The sequence below is a fragment of the Vulpes vulpes genome, chromosome 13 (assembly GCF_048418805.1).
Source record: "Vulpes vulpes isolate BD-2025 chromosome 13, VulVul3, whole genome shotgun sequence".
NCBI classification, from domain to species: Eukaryota; Metazoa; Chordata; class Mammalia; order Carnivora; family Canidae; genus Vulpes; species Vulpes vulpes.
In genome coordinates this window covers 45,432,826-45,452,887 of record NC_132792.1, presented here as the reverse complement: position 1 = coordinate 45,452,887, position 20,062 = coordinate 45,432,826, and the positions used below count along the sequence as shown (strand labels likewise).

The 20,062-nt window shown below is 36.9% G+C and overlaps 1 protein-coding gene across 1 annotated transcript in view; it reads right to left on the bottom strand.

Moving 5' to 3' along the window:
- Window positions 1-20,062, bottom strand: part of MMP16 (matrix metallopeptidase 16) — a 289,423-nt gene that overhangs the window by 20,372 nt on the left and 248,989 nt on the right. The window contains exon 8 of the mRNA XM_026013297.2: window positions 1,946-2,096. Coding sequence (XP_025869082.1) covers window positions 1,946-2,096 — 151 coding nt within the window. The remainder of the gene's footprint in view (window positions 1-1,945; window positions 2,097-20,062) is intronic.

Here is a 20,062-nt window from a genome sequence, read left to right as displayed (position 1 = left end):
TCCTTAAACCTGGTCCTGAATGAGTACATTCAAGCAATTAAAATGGCTGGGAACTTAAACTTACCTTCAAGGCTGTTATTTTATTTTATTATTTTTTAAATATTTAAATATTTATTTATTCCTTAATTTATTGATATTTAATAAATTAAATATTAATTTATTCAAAGAGAGAGAGACAGAGACACGGCAGAGGGAGAAGCAGGCTCCATGCAGGGAGCCCAACACGGGACTCAATCCCGGGTCTCCAGGATCATGCCCTGGGCTGAAGGCAGGCACTCAACCGCTCTGCCACCCAGGTGCCCCAAGGTTATTTTAAAGAGATGTCCTAAGTCTGCAGATTTATTTTCATTAGTGGTCACCATGCTGTGGCCCTCAATTTCTTTATTCTTGTTTCCTACTCCATTACACTTATAGCTTGCTGAGAACCAAATACTTTTTCTAGCTGTAAGTAGCATCTTCTCCTTTAATAGAATTTTGGTTTGATAGACCTTTTTTGTTTGTGATTTGGTAAACATTTAGCACCTCAGTTTGTTGATAGTGCATTAAAACATTTTGCCATAGAAGTATATACAAATCAAATATATAGAAAGCTAGCAACAGAATAAATTGAAAAGTTCTTATCCATGGAGACAAATTATACAAATCTTTTGTTCATGATAAAGCTCAATGTTTGAAATCACTTGCAATTAAATACTGCGAATTGTAAAATAAGGTTTATCTCCTTACATATCTTTCTCCTAAAGTTGGAGACATTTTATAAGGTTATACTGTGCCAAGATTATGAAGCAAACTCAATACTAGCTAGATGGGCATTAAAGCCTGTTGTTCTGTTTACGTGTAGGTGTGTATATTTTTAATTCACTATAAAATGCAGTAAAATGCATACTTAAGTTCTTCTACATACTAATAAAAGTTATATTGAGTGTCACATTTGACCTAGCTAGTAATTGTGTAATTAAACATTTTTCATCTCCATTACTTTTTCTACCTAACATTTATTTAGATTAATAAAAAATATAGACTTCAAGTTACATTTTATGTGTAATTTATATCAAAGGTGCATGGGGAAGCCATGTATGCCTAGTAGATGCTACAATTTTAAGACTAACAATTCACTTAATTTTTACTAATGCCATTAAAAAAAAAAAGGAAAGGATTAGAAATGAAAGAAAGGGACAGTTTGGGTGGCTCAGCGGTTTAGCACCACTTTAGGCCCAGGGCCTGATCCTGGAGACCCAGGATCAAGTCCCATGTCGGGCTCCCTGCATGGAGCCTGCTTCTCCCTCTGCCTGTGTCTCTGCCTCTCTCTGTCTCTCTCTCTCTCTGTGTCTCTCATGAATAACTAGATGAAATCTTAAAAAACAAACAAACAAAAAACAGTTAAAAAAAAAAGAAATGAAAGAAAGTTGCAGGGAAGGGATACTACACTTCAAGCTAAGTGATCAGTTTGCCTAGTTCATGAACACCTGTTCGTTGACACCTAAATAATCAGCTTCTTAAGAAACAGAACTCATACTCAACCGAAATTGTGTGAGAATGTTTACAATGAACAGTGTGCAGAGTATAAAAATTTAACTTTCAAATGAAAGAAAAAAAAACGCCTGTGTGAAATGTGCTTTTAAAAATAAAGTTAAATTAAAATGAAAAGAAAATTCATTGCAAGATTATAGGCACCCTGGTCACACAGATTTATAGGCATGTTAAGCTTATGGCTAAGAGGAAGAACATAAACATTCATAAGAAGGTTGTATTATTTGGGAATATTATTGGAAGATTTATCTTGAATACTATTTAGAAAGACTTTAAAAATATTTTTTATTTCATTAATCCTTGTCTTTATATCCACACAGATTCGTAATCAATAGTACATGTCTATTATAGAATAGAAATATCAACTTTTCTGAACATTAGTTAACTATTTTCTTCACATGGAAGGTGTACTGACCTGTCTCCCTTGAAGAAATAGGTTTTCCCAACGTCTTCCCACCAGATGGCTGAATCAATACCATGCGGGGGGATTCCACTTCCGAGAGTAATCAAATCATGAGGATAACCAGGTTGAAGAGTCGTATCCTTAAACACCCAGTATTTGTTACCTGTATGAAAGAAGTGCAGTTGCAGAATACAATAATTTAATATCAGAAATTAGAACATATCTATGAATACAATGCATTTAAAGTTATTTTACATGAAATTCATAATAAGTAGTAGTCACATTTGGAACACGGATGTTATTTTTGAAAGATTATCTACAAAAATGGATAAAATGGGTAACTATTTAATGATATAATCAGAATTTTTGAATTAATGTAAAAATAAAAAAGATCTACAACTTGCCATAATACACCAATTGTGAATCAAGAATCAGGACTTTTCCTCTAGGAATCAGACACGCTATTTTTATTTTAAGGCTAAATCATGACTGTGTTCTGTGCATTCTGTGTACTCTCAGATTGCTTTATTGATTACAACCTCTACTCTATTGAAACACATCCTCTAGGCTGATCCTTTCCTATTATTATAAACATTCACAAGTTCCTTTAGTGTTACAAAGTTATCCTCCTTTGACCCTATGCCCTCTTTTAGTGGTTATACTATCCCTCTCTTTAATAAGAATGGTAACCTAAGGGGAGGAGAATTTAACCCTAATCCTGTTGGGAATTGTGGGAGCATGCAATTATTATAAAGGAGACAAACTTTAGTTTTATTGCTGTTTTGAAATTATCTACAGACAACACACTTCCTCATGGCCTATGCCTCTGGCAGACTGGGCCCACCACTCCTCTCTTTGGTATGCCTCTCAAATAATCTATAAACATTTCTCACTCCGCTTAAATTGATTTAACACCTACTTTCCACCGAAAACTTTTGTTCTGACGTCAGCAATGTCTTTCAAGGAAATAATTCTCCATCCTTATCTATTGACACAGTTGCCTACTTAAAGGTCTTTTCTATAAGCTGCTAGAAAACTATTTTTGGGCGTGGAGGACTCTTTTTTTTCTCTGGGCTCCATTCTGGACGTTTTTCCCCCCTCAGTTCCTAAATGTTGACACTTCCTAGAGCTTTGGTCTCGGCCTCCTCTCTTCTTATTCTAAATCAGGAGATAGGAAGTAAGGGTAAAGCATTCATGTTACACCTTAAGGAAGTAAAACAAACAAACAAACAACAAAAAAACCCCACAAAAACAAACAAAAAAAACCACCATGTTTTGGCCTAAAACAACACAACACAAAGCAAAAAAAAAAAAAAAAAAAAATCATGTCTTCAGTCTAGATTTAGTTAGGTGTCTCTAGTTTGTTACAGGAGTAATTTTATTTACTTCAAGAGCTTCTATGACCATTTGATACCATTAAAAAAAAAAGACACTTATTAAATATCTTCAGTGTCCCAACTATCATGTTAGGTACTAAGGATACTAAAGACAACAAGACAGACCTGATCACTACACTGATCATCCTGCATTCTAGTGGATTAGACAGACAAAACCAAATATACAAAAATATAATTGTAGTAGCTGAAAAACTACTGAATGCTACAAAGGAAAGACATCAGGGGTTGAGAAAAAAGAAATCTTAAGGGGTCTCCTTTAAAGTAAGGAGATGAGGAAAGTTTCTCTGAAGAAATAACATTTAAACCAAAATTTAAAGAAAGAGAAGAAGATGATAGCTTTGCAAAGAGTGTCAGGAACAGTATGCCAAGCAAATGAGTTCTGTATGATGACAAATGAAAAGATCAGTGGAGTGTAATGAACAAGGCAGTGGTACTGAAAATGTATATAGGGATTTCAGTCTTATTTGGAGGGTACTGAGAAACCATCAGAGAGATTAAATTAGTGGAAGGATGTGATCTGTTCTGTATTTTCAAAACATGATTTTTTGTGTGTGTTTTGTGGAAAGTGGACTATAAAGAAAAGAATGGAAATGAGAAGACCTGTCAACGGTCTTTTGCAGGAATTAATTAATTAATCATTCATCAACAACTTACTTAGTAGACTTATTAGGCACTATTTTAGGCACTGGAGATGTAGCAGTGAATAAGAAAGATAACATCTCTGTCCCTTAGACCTTAAATTCTGGTGAAGGCATATGGGAAAACTGACCTTAAACAAAGATAATTTCAGAGAGGAAAGTACTGTAAAGATACTCTCTCTCTCTCTCTCTCTCTCTCTCTCTCTATATATATATATATATATATATATAGTAAAGATATATATACTAAAGATATATATGTAGTAAAGATATATAAAATATATATCTTTTATATATAAAAATATATATATTTTTTTTTTTCTAAAAAAGTGGTGATTTATTTTGCTTTAACATACAATGGTAAATACGTTGGGATCATCAAGTTTTCAAAAAATTTTACTATGTAAAATTACTAATGTAAGCTCATTAATTCTTCCATTTCAATGTAGGAAAGGATCCAATTGATGCCTACTAGCAGCTTGGCTAAGAATGGACATTAAAATCAGACAACACACTGTAAATAGAAAGTACTTTCCTACAAATGCGTATACAAGTTTTGAAACAAAAATCACTGCCTGCTCCACAGGACATACAGTTTAGATTTTAAAAATGCTCCAGACCAGGAAAACATAACCCTGTGTAACAATACTTATAATACAGTTTAACAATATTTTATCAAAGACTTGTCCACTTGAGAATGAAAGAACAAATCTAAGAAAAACAGTAGCCAAGGAACTGCACAACCAAAATATGAAAATTATATAAAATATTTCCACCACTATTTAAATGCCAAATTTAATCAAGCAATAGTAAAAAAACAAAAACAAAAACAAAACAAAAACATCATAATACAACCTTCTGTTTAAAATAACAGCACTGTTCCGCCTCTTTTCCACTGAATTTTACATATGAACAGACTATATATACTGGTTTTTCAGAGAAATGTCCATTTGGTCTGTCACACCAGGCAGGCTCACACCGGATCCTCTCGTCTTCCTTCCGAGGACGGAATGTGTGTATATATATATGTATGTGTATATGTATATATATATGTATGTGTATATATATATATAAAACTGGAAAATGATGGGATTTGGTAGGGTGGTTGCTTGTATTGGACACAGGAAAGTTCCCTTTATTCAGGTGACATGTGAGTTGTACTTACATAATTCAAAGAAGCCAGAACAGTGAATATGGTTTGAAGGGGTGGAAACACAAAGGACAAATGTCCTAATGAGAAGAGTGATAGAATACAATGTTGTAGGAATGTGGTAAGGATGGAGGTAAGGATAATGTGGTCTTTGTCAAAATTTAAACTTTATTCTAAATGAAACAGAAAGTCACTGAATACTTAAATTAAAAAGGTCTTTGCTAATAACCTGTAATAAGGTGACAGCAGTGACACCAACAGTGATGGAAAGAAGAAAATGAAGTCATGACACATTTTGGAGATGGCATTGATAGACATTGCTTTTGGGTTAGCTGTGGGGAATTTAAAAAATGACATATCAAAGATAATTCCAAGTTCTGATTTTTGTAAGTGAGAGAATAAGAGTGATCTAAAATAAGCCAAAGAAGACTCCTTTGTGTATGGGCTGTAGAGGGTTTGAATCTAGAGTATGAGATGTCAGTGAGAAATCGAAATGACATCACGTGAGCAAGTGGGTATATGAGTTTGAAGGTAACAATCTGTAAGTCACAAGCATAAATATGGCATTTACTAATTTGAAGAAATTACCCAGGGAAGAATAATATATAGAGAAGATAAAGAGGAACCAGAACTGGGCTTCTAGAAATATATGGTCTTCAAATAGATCACATAAGGGAAGACGGAAGAGTTAGGCAAATGCAAAGGATATAGAAGAAAGAAGGAAGAAGACTGAGGTAAAAGAAAAACTTAGAAGCCAAAAAATCAGAGTGGTCACACAGGGCTAGCTCTAATCCAAATAGCTCTTGAGAGCCAAATGGTATAGGTACCTTCCTACCGGGATTTTCTATAAAGTTGACCCACAGGTCCAAATCTGAACTCATCAAAGGGCCTTTCTTCTTGTTTTCTCTATCTCTGTAGTTGGCATGCTAATTACTCAAGGTGTCATATCTGGAACCTCCCCGTTTATTATTTTTCATAAGGATGGGTCATTACATTCAGTTGCTTTGATTTCTAAACTTTTCCTTGAAACTCTTCCCTGCGGTCCATTCTTATTGCCGCCGATACAGGTCAACTTTTCAATTATCCTGTCTAAAGGTAATTGTCTTGTTCACAAGCTCTGAAGTCGGTCCCACCATTTTCCATATCTTCTCCACATATTACCATCCAAGCCTCGAGCCAGTCAAAATTCTGCAGAGTTCTGGATTATAGTTTAGGCAGAAGAGAAGAGATGAACAGAGCCATTCATTCTTCTTTCTTGGGAATGTGACCCAGGGAATATTGAGAGACATTCCCACTAAGCAAGGGGAAAGGATGATTCATTATATAGTATGAGGCTGGAGAAGTCATGATGGCCATGGGCAAGCAGACATTATGAGGATGTATAAATTGAAAAACCAGAGAGAGCAACTGAAAGAAAAAAGAGAATGGAGTGGATGCAAAGAGCAAAGCTACAGAAGAGAGACCAGAAGGCCTAATTAGAGAGATGGCAAGTGTAGTCAGTTCTTGAATGACTTCCTGTCACACGCCCACCCCTAAACTCAATTAATCTGGTTGGGTTTATTTTTCTTTTAACTGAGTAAGACTGTCCAGTATAAATTTTTGGCCATCCAAACATCACACAAGGTATTAGACGTGATGGAGCCCAAGTCTGCTACTCAAAATCCTGGCTATTAGCCAGCGCACAGTGCTATCTTCCATCCATGTGCTTTAAGAGCAATAATTTTGTTTTCTAGCTTGTATTATTTCAATAACCTCCTTTCTATCTTCCTGCCTTCAGACCACTTTTATATGTCTCCCACAAGGTCATTAAAGTGATTTCTCTAAAATGTGTACCTGATTTTATCTACCTTTTGGTTGAATTTTTCAGTGGTTTACCACTGCACCTGGCATAAAACCCAAACTCATCTATACGTCATCTCAAGGTTCTTTTAAATATGAGTCTCTTATTTCATCTATATCCCATTTATTTCCATTTCTGGAAAATGGGTATGGCTCTTTCAAAACTTAGCTTAACATCATTTCTCTGGAAAGCAGTTCCCATCTGAATAAGGTTCCCATCCTCTTACATTGCCAGAGTATGCGGTCTTCTCCTTTATCATATTACTTATACACTTTTAGTACATAGAACTTAGTACTTTAATGGATCACAAGCCCGCTACCTATTCTAAGCTGTGAGCAACTTGAGGAAAAAAACACTGTGTCTGACACCATTTTCCTGCAGTACCTTATAGATAATGCCTGGAAAGCAGTAGGTGCCTAATAAATGGTTATTTATTCAAAGATCTATGTTTAATATTACATGAATAACCAAATACAGTCGAAACAAAAATGAAAAGGCTACACAAATAATATTGTGGGCCTTAGTCTTGAACCTTATTAATAGAGCTGGAAAAAATGAGATTTCTGACCACTAACTAGCCTGAGAAAATAAAAAGGCAAGTCCTAGGATTGTGTTGGAGGGCCATTTAAGTAATTATATTTAACTGTGTGTTGGGAGATGCTATCATAAAAATATACCCCTATCCTGAGCCATTGTTTAATCTGAATATTTTATAAAGAAAAAGAAAAAAAAAAAAAAAACACCCCAAGGGCCCAGATCACTTCCTTGCCAGAGTTAGTGAGATGGAAAATCCAGACAGCTGTTTCCCAGCTTGCTCTATATTTTAGTCATATCTCTGTGGCATTTAAAATAGAAAGTCTTAAAACAATACAATAAAAAAGAAAGTCCTGTTTTATGCTGCATTCTCTCCTTTCATCTCAGTTTTAATTAGAAAAGGATAATATGGTTCCAGTGCTTTCCATGCTAGTTATTTAGAGTAAATCTGTCATCAGCTAACCTCAGTTGGTTACCTCTTAAGCAGGAACATTCTAGTATGCTTTAGAATACCTGTTTGTAGTTCCTTATATCTAACCTATCCATGAAAACTTCTTCATACTTTTTCCAGGCCTTGTCCAGTGATATCACTAAGCTCATGGATACTCATGCTGCACCGACATGAGAGAATGTTCACAGAACCCTAGTTTATATTTTCCAGGATGTCTCAGAAGGGAATAATGTGTAAAAAAAGAAAAAGAGTTACAGTTCTTCCAGGAAATTCTTGTTATTAAAAAAAAAAAAAAAAAGGAGAAGAAAAAAAAACTTTAAAAAAATGTGTTTCAGAAGAACTTCCCTATGCTGTAGGTCATGAATTTTCAGTCAATAAAAAGGAGAAACAAAGAGCCTCTCTTTTAATAATTAAGGCCTTGATATAGAAGATTAGCATTCACCTATCATTTTTTCCCCACTAGAAACCTACAGCAGGGGATTTTTGTTTGTTTTTAATGCACTTATATTCCCTTCAAAAAACAAAGCAAAACAGATAACTCATCAGCAAACATTTCCTATAGGGTTACATGATGAGATCCCAGCAGTTATACACAAAAAAATTAAGAAAAACAACACCTTGCCTACTGAGTTTTTGTGGCTTAGAATTCAAGAAAATAACTCAACAATGATTATGAGTTATACATTTAATTCTTCAGGTGTTTTCTTTTTTTTTTTTTCCTCTCTTCAGGTGTTTTTTTAACAAACACCCAATTAATAGAATTATGCAATTCCTTTTGTATCTTGATGAGATTTTCACATGGACAAAGATGAACTTTGTTTCTCTTGTTAAGAGTCTTGACTAAGTATGAGATTCATATATAACTCTTTATTTTTTTAACATTGGAGGGGTAGATTTTTAACTACCTTACCATCAGATGGTCTGGTTCTCAAGGAAAATATTGCCTCTTTGGCAGAATGAAGGCATTTATTGGATTTCCTATGAGGTTCACATATTCTGGAGCAAGTGGAAAGAACTGGTCCTTACTGACATTGTACTTGGCAATATGCAGAGGAAAATATCAACAAGTTCGAGTTAAAGACAGAGAAGCTTTATAAATAAAAAGAGTAACCTCAAAGAATATTTACAGTTGGAGACGAATTTACAGACCATCTATTCCAGTAAGTCATCAATGAGATTCATCCATCCATCCATCCATCCATCCATCCATCCAGTGTGTGTTTATTAAGAGCCTCTTTTAGCCAGTCACTGAGCTAGGAGCTGTGGATACCAGTGAAAAAAACACACAGATTCTTGCTCCTGTAAAGCTGATGGAGCAGCAGAGGAAATAGGCACTAAGCAGATAATCCCTTGAAGAATTTTAAAACTGTATGCTTATTCCTACAAGGAAAACTGTATTGTCTAATGACTTTTTAAAATTTTTATCAAGCTAAGACTCATACATGCTTTTCTAACACCCTTGGACTGGCCCACAGTTGCTGATGGGAGTGCACTGCATTGCTCAGATATACTAGATCAGAAATATGGCTGAGTTCATCCACTGCTCTCCTGCTGTGGTGTGGAAGTTTCTGACATTTGAAGAAACAAGATATCTGTGTGGCTTCCTCTTCCCTGTCCTCATAGTCTGTATTTGTCAGTGGATACTCTGTGTAGCTAATGCCCTTATCCTAATTGTTAACAATAGAGAGAAAGTTTCACTTCATATAATCAGGAAAGTTCCTTCTTAGCTTATCTAAAAGTAGCACAACTTTCGTCGGCTTCTGTAGTGTGAAGGTGAGGGTATCAGATGGTGGTCACAGGAGCTTCACCAAGTCTCCGCTCCTCCTCCAGTCTTCCAGTTCTTGAGCCTAGAGGGGATGTGTACGGTGATCTCTGACATGAAGTCTTTGCTCTTAGGCTTAAAGTGCACGGGGGCCGTGCATTCCTCCCAGCAGTAGTCGCTTCACTGCTAACCTGTTTGGGCCTAGAAGTGTTCCTCATCTGTAAATGTAATTTAAAACCTAAGCCATGAATATGTCTTATTTATGAAAACAAAAGGTTTACGTGGGGGGAAAAAAAAAAAAAGAAATATGGCTGAGAATCCAGCCCAACACATTGATTTTTCAGGCCAAAGAAGTGATGTGCTTAAGAGCACACAACCAATTGCTAATATCTTTGTACTACAGTCCAGGTATTTTTAATTCGATGCTCAACTTGCTATTCCAAATTGACTCTCTCAATAGAACACGTTTACACTCTGTCTGGCTTTCAGAATTGCTGAGGGTTTTCTGCTTCCTCTTGCTTTATCAAGTAATCACTCCACATTTATTATTGGAAGTGTTTATTAATTAATCCACTGTATTCTGCTCATGCCTTGTACATTGTGTCCTCAGTAATCAGATACCCTTTATAATTTATTAACTTAAAAAATCAACTATATTTTTGTCTTTTAGGGGCCACAAAACTCTACTCACACATTTATATTTTGTATCTTTTATTACAACACGGGTTTGTAAACTAAGGCTGCCAGCTTGCTGCCTGTTTTTGTAAATAAATTTTTATCAGAATGTAGTCACATCTATTCATTACATATGGTCTAGTCTGCTTTCACCCCACAGTGACAGAGTTTAGTAGTTTTGATTGAAAACCATATGATCCATAAAGCCAAAAGTATTTGCTTGGTGTCCTTTACATTAAAGATTTGAACATTAGTTCCTTGAAGACTGGATATTCTTCATATAAAAGAAGGCTGCACTTAGATTATTCTTTTTTTTTTGCACTTAGATTATTCAATAACTATTGTTTATTGGGCTAACTATTGTTCAACATTGATATATTTATTCCTAGAGAACATTTCATGGATTTAAAAAAATTAATAAAGAATTAATATTTTCTGTATTAGATTCTGTGGTTTAGTGGAACATTCAACAGCCTTGAGAGCAGATCGAACTAAGGAGTGATGGCTCTGCCAAATGCTAGCTGTGAGCTCTTGGGAAAGTAACTAAATCTGAATATTCCTTTCCTATTTTGTAACATAAGACACTAACCCCCTCATTCAGAGTTCTGGAAATAATGAGAGATTAAACGTAGAATATCCATACTATACCTGGATCATGGTACCCAATAAATGGTGCTTATTACTTTTATACAATCTAATATTTGATTGTTCAAATTTGCTTCATACCAATTCAAATAAATGATATCAATAATAAACGATTAAGTACACTGATCTATGTTAGTGCCAATTATTTGAATTAAGTTCTAATATTGTTTATAGGCTGGTTACTCAAGAAATTTGAACAAATGCCCAACTATGGAGGTCATATGACTCTTACCAGCATTTATTTTGCCATGTTCTACAACATCATCTAGTAAGCAGAGAGTTTTGAATACTTCCACAAATGTGGCAGCTGTTGACTTTGCAGCTTATTAGACTTCTCTTCAAGAAAGAACTGGCCTATCTATCAACGAATGCCTTTGGATCTGAGAATTGGGCCAAGAAACCAGGTAAGTGCTTTGGGATGGGCCAAACCCATGCTCTTCCTGGGCATCATCCAGCCAATACTGAGCACACCACATCCTAGATCCTGGTCATTTCTGCCCTACATGAGATTCCTCTGACAGGTAGTCTTTGCTCTGGAGCTCCTTATTTGGTTTGCTAAGACCCTGTCATATCTACAGCACAGTCCATGGCTTTCCAGGCCAGTCTTGCCTTGTCCCTGTTTGCCTTCCAGAAGCTTACTTCTCTCCTCATAACTTTATCTGTGTTTGCTTCCCAGGGAACTCAAACCTGACATGATAAATAAAAGGATATGATAAAAATTTTGGAAAATGAGAAAAAAATTAGACATAAGTTTTACTGATGGGAACATACTATAGTTTAAAATATGAATAAAAGTAGCTATAATAAAAACATACCATAGACTTTTGGAATTGTTATAAACAACTGGAGGTAAATTTATCAAGGGAGATTTTCAAAAATCATATGTTTGACCCCTTGGCTTAGATGATTACTTCCTGTCACTATATAATATAAACACTAATACTAAAATTTTCTGAAATTTATAATTCAAGACAATAGCACAATTCACATGCTATGAATCTATTTTTGTCTGTATCAGGGCCATTGAATGTAGATTCCTTAACCTACTGTAGCTTTTCAGGCATAAATTTTCCATTAGCTCCTATAGGGAATTAAGTTATCACTGCATTCCTCTATTTATAGTAAAAGATCTTTTAGGTTATCCATTGCACCATGTAAAAAACGGTATATTTCTACCTCAAATGAACTTCATTAGCACTCCTTAAACCTTTCAAGAATGAAGATTTGCAAGCAGGAAAAAGAGATTGCTGGTTTACAGGAGTATTTGAAATAAAGGAGTAATGCCGAGTCACATAAATAATTTTTTAACACTTATTTTCTTTGCCATTTTCCAATGCCACATATTTTAGACAGTTCTTTTTTGAGAGACATCTTCTGTATGCCTTCTTATTCCTAAACTCTATGGCCCTGCTCTTTTACACCCTAGATATTTTGCTTCCAGTTCCATAAATGATTTTGCCTCTTGAAATGAAACTATCAAATAGCACGATAAGGACTGCTTAAAGTTATTAAGTGATAGCAACAATATGAATTTTGAGACTTCTCAACTACTTGACTTTGACTGTTACTGGATTTGACAACACTGGAAGCTTCATTTTAAAAATTATTTTCAGTTCTCGAGAGAATTGCACCAACTCAATTTTCAACATAGATTTTTGATATTATTATCTCATAACCATTCAACCTGAACATGACTGGTAATTGAGAATATAAACATCTGGGTTGATTGTGCTCACAAAATGTTACTCTATTATATTTGATTTACCTGAGTGATGTTAAGTTAGCTGACTAGCTGAAATTGTGTGGCTGGTACACAGGCCTCACATTCAAATATAAGCAGCTACACTGAGTAGCACCTTGATGAGTAAAAGGAGGTATTATATACTGGTTTCTTAAAAACAATACATACACGTACACATATGTGAGGTAGAACGAAAAAATTCCTTAAAACATTTATCTACTTACTTACACCTTCCTTCATTACACAAAAATCTGAAGACTCTTAAAGGAAAAATACGTGATAACATAGTAAACCATAACTAAAAAACGGACAAAAGTAAGAGCAGGGAAATTAGAGAGTAAAAATAACATAGATATGCAATATAAAATAACAATGATGAAATTATTTCAAAGGAGGGCACCCACCTATTTTACACAGTCATTCCAATATACTTAATAGGAAATGTTATAATCATTGTAAGCAGTAAATCCTGAGATTAAATTGAAATTACATAATGTTTTAGATAGATCTTCAGTAAGTGGATTCATTCTCTATTAAGATTTAGTTAACTTCACATTTTACTATTCTCCATGATACTAGAAATGTAACCAAGAAGAGAGGTTGCTGGGAATGAGGGCACCTCTGCTCTAAGGGGACACTCTGCTTAATTATCCCTGAATTCAGTAAGGGACTGAAACCAACATAGTATTAATTTGGATGCTCATAATTAACATGCTGTAGAACAATGCAGGAGGCAAATTTTACTACTCACAGTCACTAGTATATTAAATCTATGCAATAGTTACTTAAACTATTCCAACATAAATTTATGTGCTTGGTAAGCTGTTTTTTAGTAAAGCTGTACTGAGGTACCATTAGCATGGAATACATGGCACCTAGTTCAGTATTTAATTTGTGAAGTTTTCACATATGTATCTGTCAAAATATCAATATAGCAAAATAATGAACATATTGATCACTCTAAAAGTTTTCTCATGCTGCTTTGCATTCCTTCCTGCTCAGTTCTCAACTGCCCTCAGGTAACTTTCTGTCACTATAGATCACTTTGCATTTTCTAGAGTTCAATATCAGTACTCTTTTTTGTCCAAATTCTCTTACCAAACACAATTACTTTGAGCTTCATCCACATTGTAGTGTAAATTAGTAATTCATCCTTTTTATTGCTTGGTAGGGTTTCATTATATGGATATACCAGCTTGATTATCCGTTTACTAGTCAGGTATATTAGAATTACTTCTGATTTGGGGTGATTACAAATACATCTGTTTTGAATATTTGCATAGATGTCTTTGGACATTCGGTTTCATTTGTCTTGGAAAATACCTGAGAGTGCAATGGCTGGATCCTACAATAACTATGTATTTAACTTTTAAAGGAATTGCCAACACTTGGCACGGTCAGAGTTTTTAATTTTAGCCATTCTAATAAGTATGTAGTAGTATCTCATTGTGTGGGTGTGCTTTTTTTCTTTTTTTTTAAAGATTTTATTTATTTACTTGACGGGGGGGGGGGGGGTCAGGGGAAGGAGAGGGAGAGAATCTCAAGCAGACTCCACACTGATCAAAAAGCTCCATGGGGGGCTCAGTCCCACAAACCCGAGATCATGACCTGAATCAAAACCAAGAGTTGGACGCTTAACTGACTAAGCCACCCAGGCACCCCTCTCACTGTGGTTTTAATTCACATTTCCCTAATGATTAATACTGGTAAGCATCTTTTTTGCTGTGGTTATTTGCCACCGATATATCATCCCTGGTAAAGTCTGTTTAGGTCCTTTGCTCATTTTTATTGAATTGCTTGCTTTCTTTTTCAGTTTTAAAAGTTCTTTGTATCTTTTGGACACAAACCCTTCATCATATATATGGTTTGCAGACACCTAGTCTATAGCAATCTTTGTATTAAAAGTATCTTTAAAGAGCAGAAAGTGGGACACCTGGGTGGCTCAGTGGTTTGGTGCCTGCCTTCAGCCCAGGGCGTGATTCTGGAGACCCGGGATCGAGTCCCATGTCGGGCTCCTTGCATGGAGCCTGCTTCTCTCTCTGCCTCTCTCTCTCTCTGTATCTCTCATTAATAAATAAATAAAACCTTAAAAAAAAAAAGAGCAGAAAGTTTTAATTTTGATAAAGTCCTATTCATCAATTTTTCTTTTATGGATTTTGATTTTGGCTCCATATATATAAGACATTTTGCCTAAACCAAAGTCACATATATTTGTCTCCTATTTTTTCTAGTTGTTTTATAGTTATAACTCCTACTTAGGTTAGGACCATTTAGAGTTAATTTCTGTATATGGTACAAAGTTTGGATCAGAGTTTAGTTTTTTGCATATGGATATCCCATGGTTTCAGCAAAATTTGTTGAAAAGATTATCTTTTCTCCACTTAATTTCCTTTGTACCTTTGTCAAAATTACTTGTCCATCTGTTTTTTAGTCTGTTTCTGGACTCTGTATTCTGTTACACTGATTTTTTTCAGAAAAATATGACAATGCCACACTGTCTTCATTACTGTAGCTTTAAAATAAGACTTGAAGTTATTAGAGTTTTAGAAATAGTTTTGTCTATTCTAGGTCTTTTGCATTTGCACATGAAGTTGATAACCAGTCTCACAATTGCCACAAAAAGCCTTGTGGGGATTTTGATTGGGATTGTGCTCAAATGTATAGATGAATTTGGTGAGGGTTATAATAATATTGAGTCTTCCAACTCATTAATGAGACATATTTGTTCATTTATTTGTCTTCTTTACTTAATTTAGCAAAATTTTGTGTTTTTAGTGTGGAGGTCATTCATGTATCTTTTGGATTGATCTCTAAGTATTTCATAGTTTTTGATGCTATTGTATTTTTTTTTTAATTTTCAATTCTTGACTATCCTTTGCTGTTATGTGATGGAAAGCAATTCTCCACCAGTCTTCAGCAGGTCTGGTGAGCAGAGGCAATGGCTGCCTTTGTCCTGGACTATATTTTGAAAGGTATTTGGATAGCCACAATCTTGGGGGATAGACTGTGTCTCCTCCATAGCAAAGGAAAGATGTATTTATTGTCCAGTATAATGAAGAAAAGGTCTCCCTTTGGGATAAAGTTTAAACAGGTGTACTGCTCATCATGAAATCTTTAGGTTCTCTAAGCTTGTGGTTCCTTCCTGCAATGCAACTGATTACATGTACAGGTGTCGCCTGGTCCTCTTCACATCACCTTTGAGAATCAGGGGCTCAGGGGACTCATATAAATGGTTATACTCTAGCTACTGCCTTTGTCTCTGTCTTATTCTCTGACTCAGGAATCTTGTGTTTCTACCAACATCCCTGAAAGTGAGGCAGGCTAACATGTTAGCTTGCAAAGAGGGTAAAATCGCAGACCCATCACAGTTCTCGAAAATATACAGAGATACAATTGCTCTTTATATAATGGTCTCATATGCTGCAGCTTTGCTAAATTCATTTGTCCATTAGAGGTAACTGGTTGACTGCATCTGATTTTCAACACAGTCATCTTGTCTGTGAATATAATTTTATTTAGTCTATATCTTGCCTTATTCTGCTACATGAAATATCCAGTACAATAATGAATAAAATTGAAATGGGACATCCTTGTCTGTTCCTCATCTTATGGGAGAGGCCAGATGCTGTGACTTTTACCTCACTGGGTGAATACTTTTGTATCCTTATAAATATTCTTGAGCTTTGTCCTAGAACTGTTACAGTGCTCATTCTAAGATGATCGTTCCCCACTCATGAGGTAAGACCCTTCTCAGTATTCCAGCCGATGGCCACAGAGAGGTGGCTGGTGGGAGTAAGTACTATTAGTGCTTGTGTGAGTGTCAGGAACTCTTCTCTTTCATCCTATTAAACGATCCCTAATCTGCACTTTGGTAGTTAACCTACATACATATGCTGACCAATTCTTTCTCCTGCACTTCAGGGGGTTCCTCTGCTAATTGCGGTGTCTGCACTCCATGCAGCTCTTTTCCCCATGATGCTTGCCTCTGGGCACTGCAGCCACTTTGTTATCTCCTGACTCTCAGCTCTGTTCCCCTCAACGGAGACAGTCTTCTGAACACCACCTGGATTCTCCTACCCTCTTCCACAGCCTGGAAACTACCAAAACAGGAAACTGGGACACTTTCCAAGCTTATTTCTCTTTGTTTCATGACTTACAGGTTTACTATCCTCTGTTTCTTGCTGTCCAGTGGCATGAAAATCATTGTTTTATATACTTTATCCAGTTGTTGGTGGGTTTAGGTGGGAGGATAAATCTGATCCCTATTATTACATCTGGCGGGAAGCAGAGGACACATCAGTATATTTTGATATACTACACTCTAATATATCGAAAAGCAGTAAGATTCTGTTAAGAATATAGAACTGATCACATTTATAGAGGACAAGTCGCTTACATTTTCATGTTTTTATAATTTATGTGCTGACAACTCCCACTGCATTTGACATATATGCACACATATCGTTTTGCCCAAAGTTTTAAAACATATATATTACACCAAAATATGAAGTTTTAATTGGATCTATGGCTTCCCATTTTTCTTAAGATATTTATGAAGATTCACTTGAATATAACATTTTATGCTTATCTTTATATTATGAAGGTAGTCTGTAGACTTTATAACTAAACACTCAGTTTTACTTGTATTGAAATCCATACCTTCAAATTCTTATGCATGATGAAAATAAGCCTAAATGTGTATGAGCACATTTAGGAGATGCATGACTAAATAAGTTTAAATCCCAACATGGATTTTAGCTTAAAAGGGTGAATAAAAGGCAAAGCTGGTTAAGTATAAGTACTATTGTGTAGTATAGATTAGAAGAAGAGAAAAAAAAAACATAAAAAGCATAAAGAGAACGAAGGGAAACACAAAGAGAAAGGAAATGAAGGTTAAAAAGCCCAAAGACAAGAGCAACCAGAAGAAGAATAATGCTTAAATCCATCAGCGGTAATGGGCTAGTGTGGCCAGGACAGGCTGGGACGAACTTTTGTAGGGCTGTGCACACGGATACAGATTAGCACTTGAATTTTCTTCTTCATTCATTCAATAAATCTTTGTTTAGTGTTTACTATATTCCAGGTATTGTTTAAAACAGAGGTCAGCAAACTATGGCCAATGCCTATTTTTGTACAGCCCATGATCTAAGAAGAGTCCTTACATTTTTAAAAGTTAAAAAAAAAAAAGGATGTGTAATAGAGAAGTATGGACTGCAAAGCCTAAAAATATTTGCTATTTGGTCATTACTGAAAAAGTCTGTCAATGCCTGGTTTAAGATACAGGGAATACATCAGCATAAAAGCAAAAGAGTGAGGAAGAGAAGATCTTGCCCTGGACCTGATATCCTAGTAGGAAGGATCTAAGAAAAGCAATAAATAAGTGAAATGTATAGTTTCCAAATGGTAGGCAGAGAATTAGAAGAGGGAGAGAAATCGGATGCTAGAGGTGAGCTTTAGACCTGCCTCATGGCCCAAAGAGCAAAATGAGGAGGACGGTCTTGGGATGAGGGATGATCTGATTCCTCAGAAAAGCTGCATTTTTTGAGGTGATGAAGGTCACACAACGAGATGGTGGCAAGCGGAGACGGTCATTTTGATTGTGATTGTTGTGGTGAGGGTGGTGAAGAGAGTGGTGTATTAACTGAAGTCCAGCGTTCTGGGGCTCTTCACTCTCCTGCCAGGGGTAAGGCAGACACTAGCGAATGGGGGTGGTCTCGTTGGGTTGACCTGGAGCTCCTGGCTCCCTCTGGAGAAGCAAGTATTTGGAAGAGGGGAGCTGCATATTCATGGCTGGGCCTGAAGGAGGTTTACTTGAAAGAACTGCGGAGGGAAAAGTGGAGGAAGGAAGCACCACAGCAGGGTCTTGGAGTGACAAGACTTTTAATATTAGACATTTCCTGATACTGGCAGTAGGTCAGAAGAGGCCATTGACAAGCACAACATTCTAGAAGTTGAATCAATATGTGACAAGAAAAGTCATTCCTATTCCTTAGCATCGTAACATAGGAAACACCATATGGAGCCAAATCATACTTCACCATGTAATAATTATTATTGTTATTCTTTTTAAATATTTTATTTATTTGACAGAGAGAAAGAGAGAGCACAAGCAAGGGGAGCAGCAGGCCGGGGGAGAGGGAGCCTGACATGGGGCTCGATCCCAGGACCCCGAGGTCATGACCTGAGCCCAAGGCCGACGCTTAACCAGCTGAGGCACCCAGGCGCCCCCATGCACATGATCTTTATTCAGATGTTCGTCAAGCACCGTGATGCACCAGCACTTCTGAGAACTGAGGATATAGTCGTGTGCCCGAAAACACGGGCAGCTCTCTGGTGCCTCTTGCACTCGGATCCTGCAGGTGATTTCAGATTTCGCCCTGCGTCGCGTTGCAGGCTGTGGCTTCCACACACAAGCTGGAAGGCGGCCTGTGACAGAGGCCGGGCACAGGGACCTTCTGACGGGGTGGCCTCTTGGCTGGCCATGGAGCAACGCGGAGGGGCGCTGCTTAGGGGGCCCAGGGCACCTCCTGTGAGGCTGAGGCCAAGGCCAAGGCCAAGGCCAAGGCCAAGACCAAGGCCGCGGCCGCCTGGGCCAGATCTTCCTGTGTTCCTGCTGCTGCTGCTGCTCACGGGCTCACGGGAGAGCGCAGGGGAGAGTCCTTTCCTTCCCACGCAGGCCCCTAACAGCCTCCAGGTCCCTCGCACCGTGTCCCTTCTTTGTCCCCAGGGGTATAGTGTGCTCGCTGTGGGCGGCAGGAGGCCGGCGGCCCTACTCGGACCCGCCACAGCAGAGCTTTATGAAAACCGGTCTGTGCCAAGCACGTCACACCTGGTGGTTACTTTAGGCCTCAAGCTAATCCTGAGATGGGCAGTGATACGGAGCCCATTTTCCAGATGGAGAAACTGAGACACAGAGAATTCAGTGACTTGCCCAGTTCTTGTGGCCAAGAAGCGCCCCAACTGGCCGTACCACTGCACAGTCCCCATGTGCTTAAAACGAATGTACCCTATTTTCTCCAGGAACAATCTGTAAAGAAATCCCACGTATACACTTTATTTTTCTTTTTTTAAAGATTTTATTTATTTATTTATGAGAGAGACACAGAGAGAGAGAGAGAGAGGCAGAGACACAGGCAGAGGGAGAAGCAGGCTCCATGCAGGGAGCCTGATGTGGTACTCGATCCCGGGTCTCCAGGATCACACCCTGGGCCCAAGGCAGGTGCTAAAACACTGAGCCACCCAGTCTGCCCTACACTTTCATTTTATATGGATAGTTTGTGCCTCACTTAAAATATC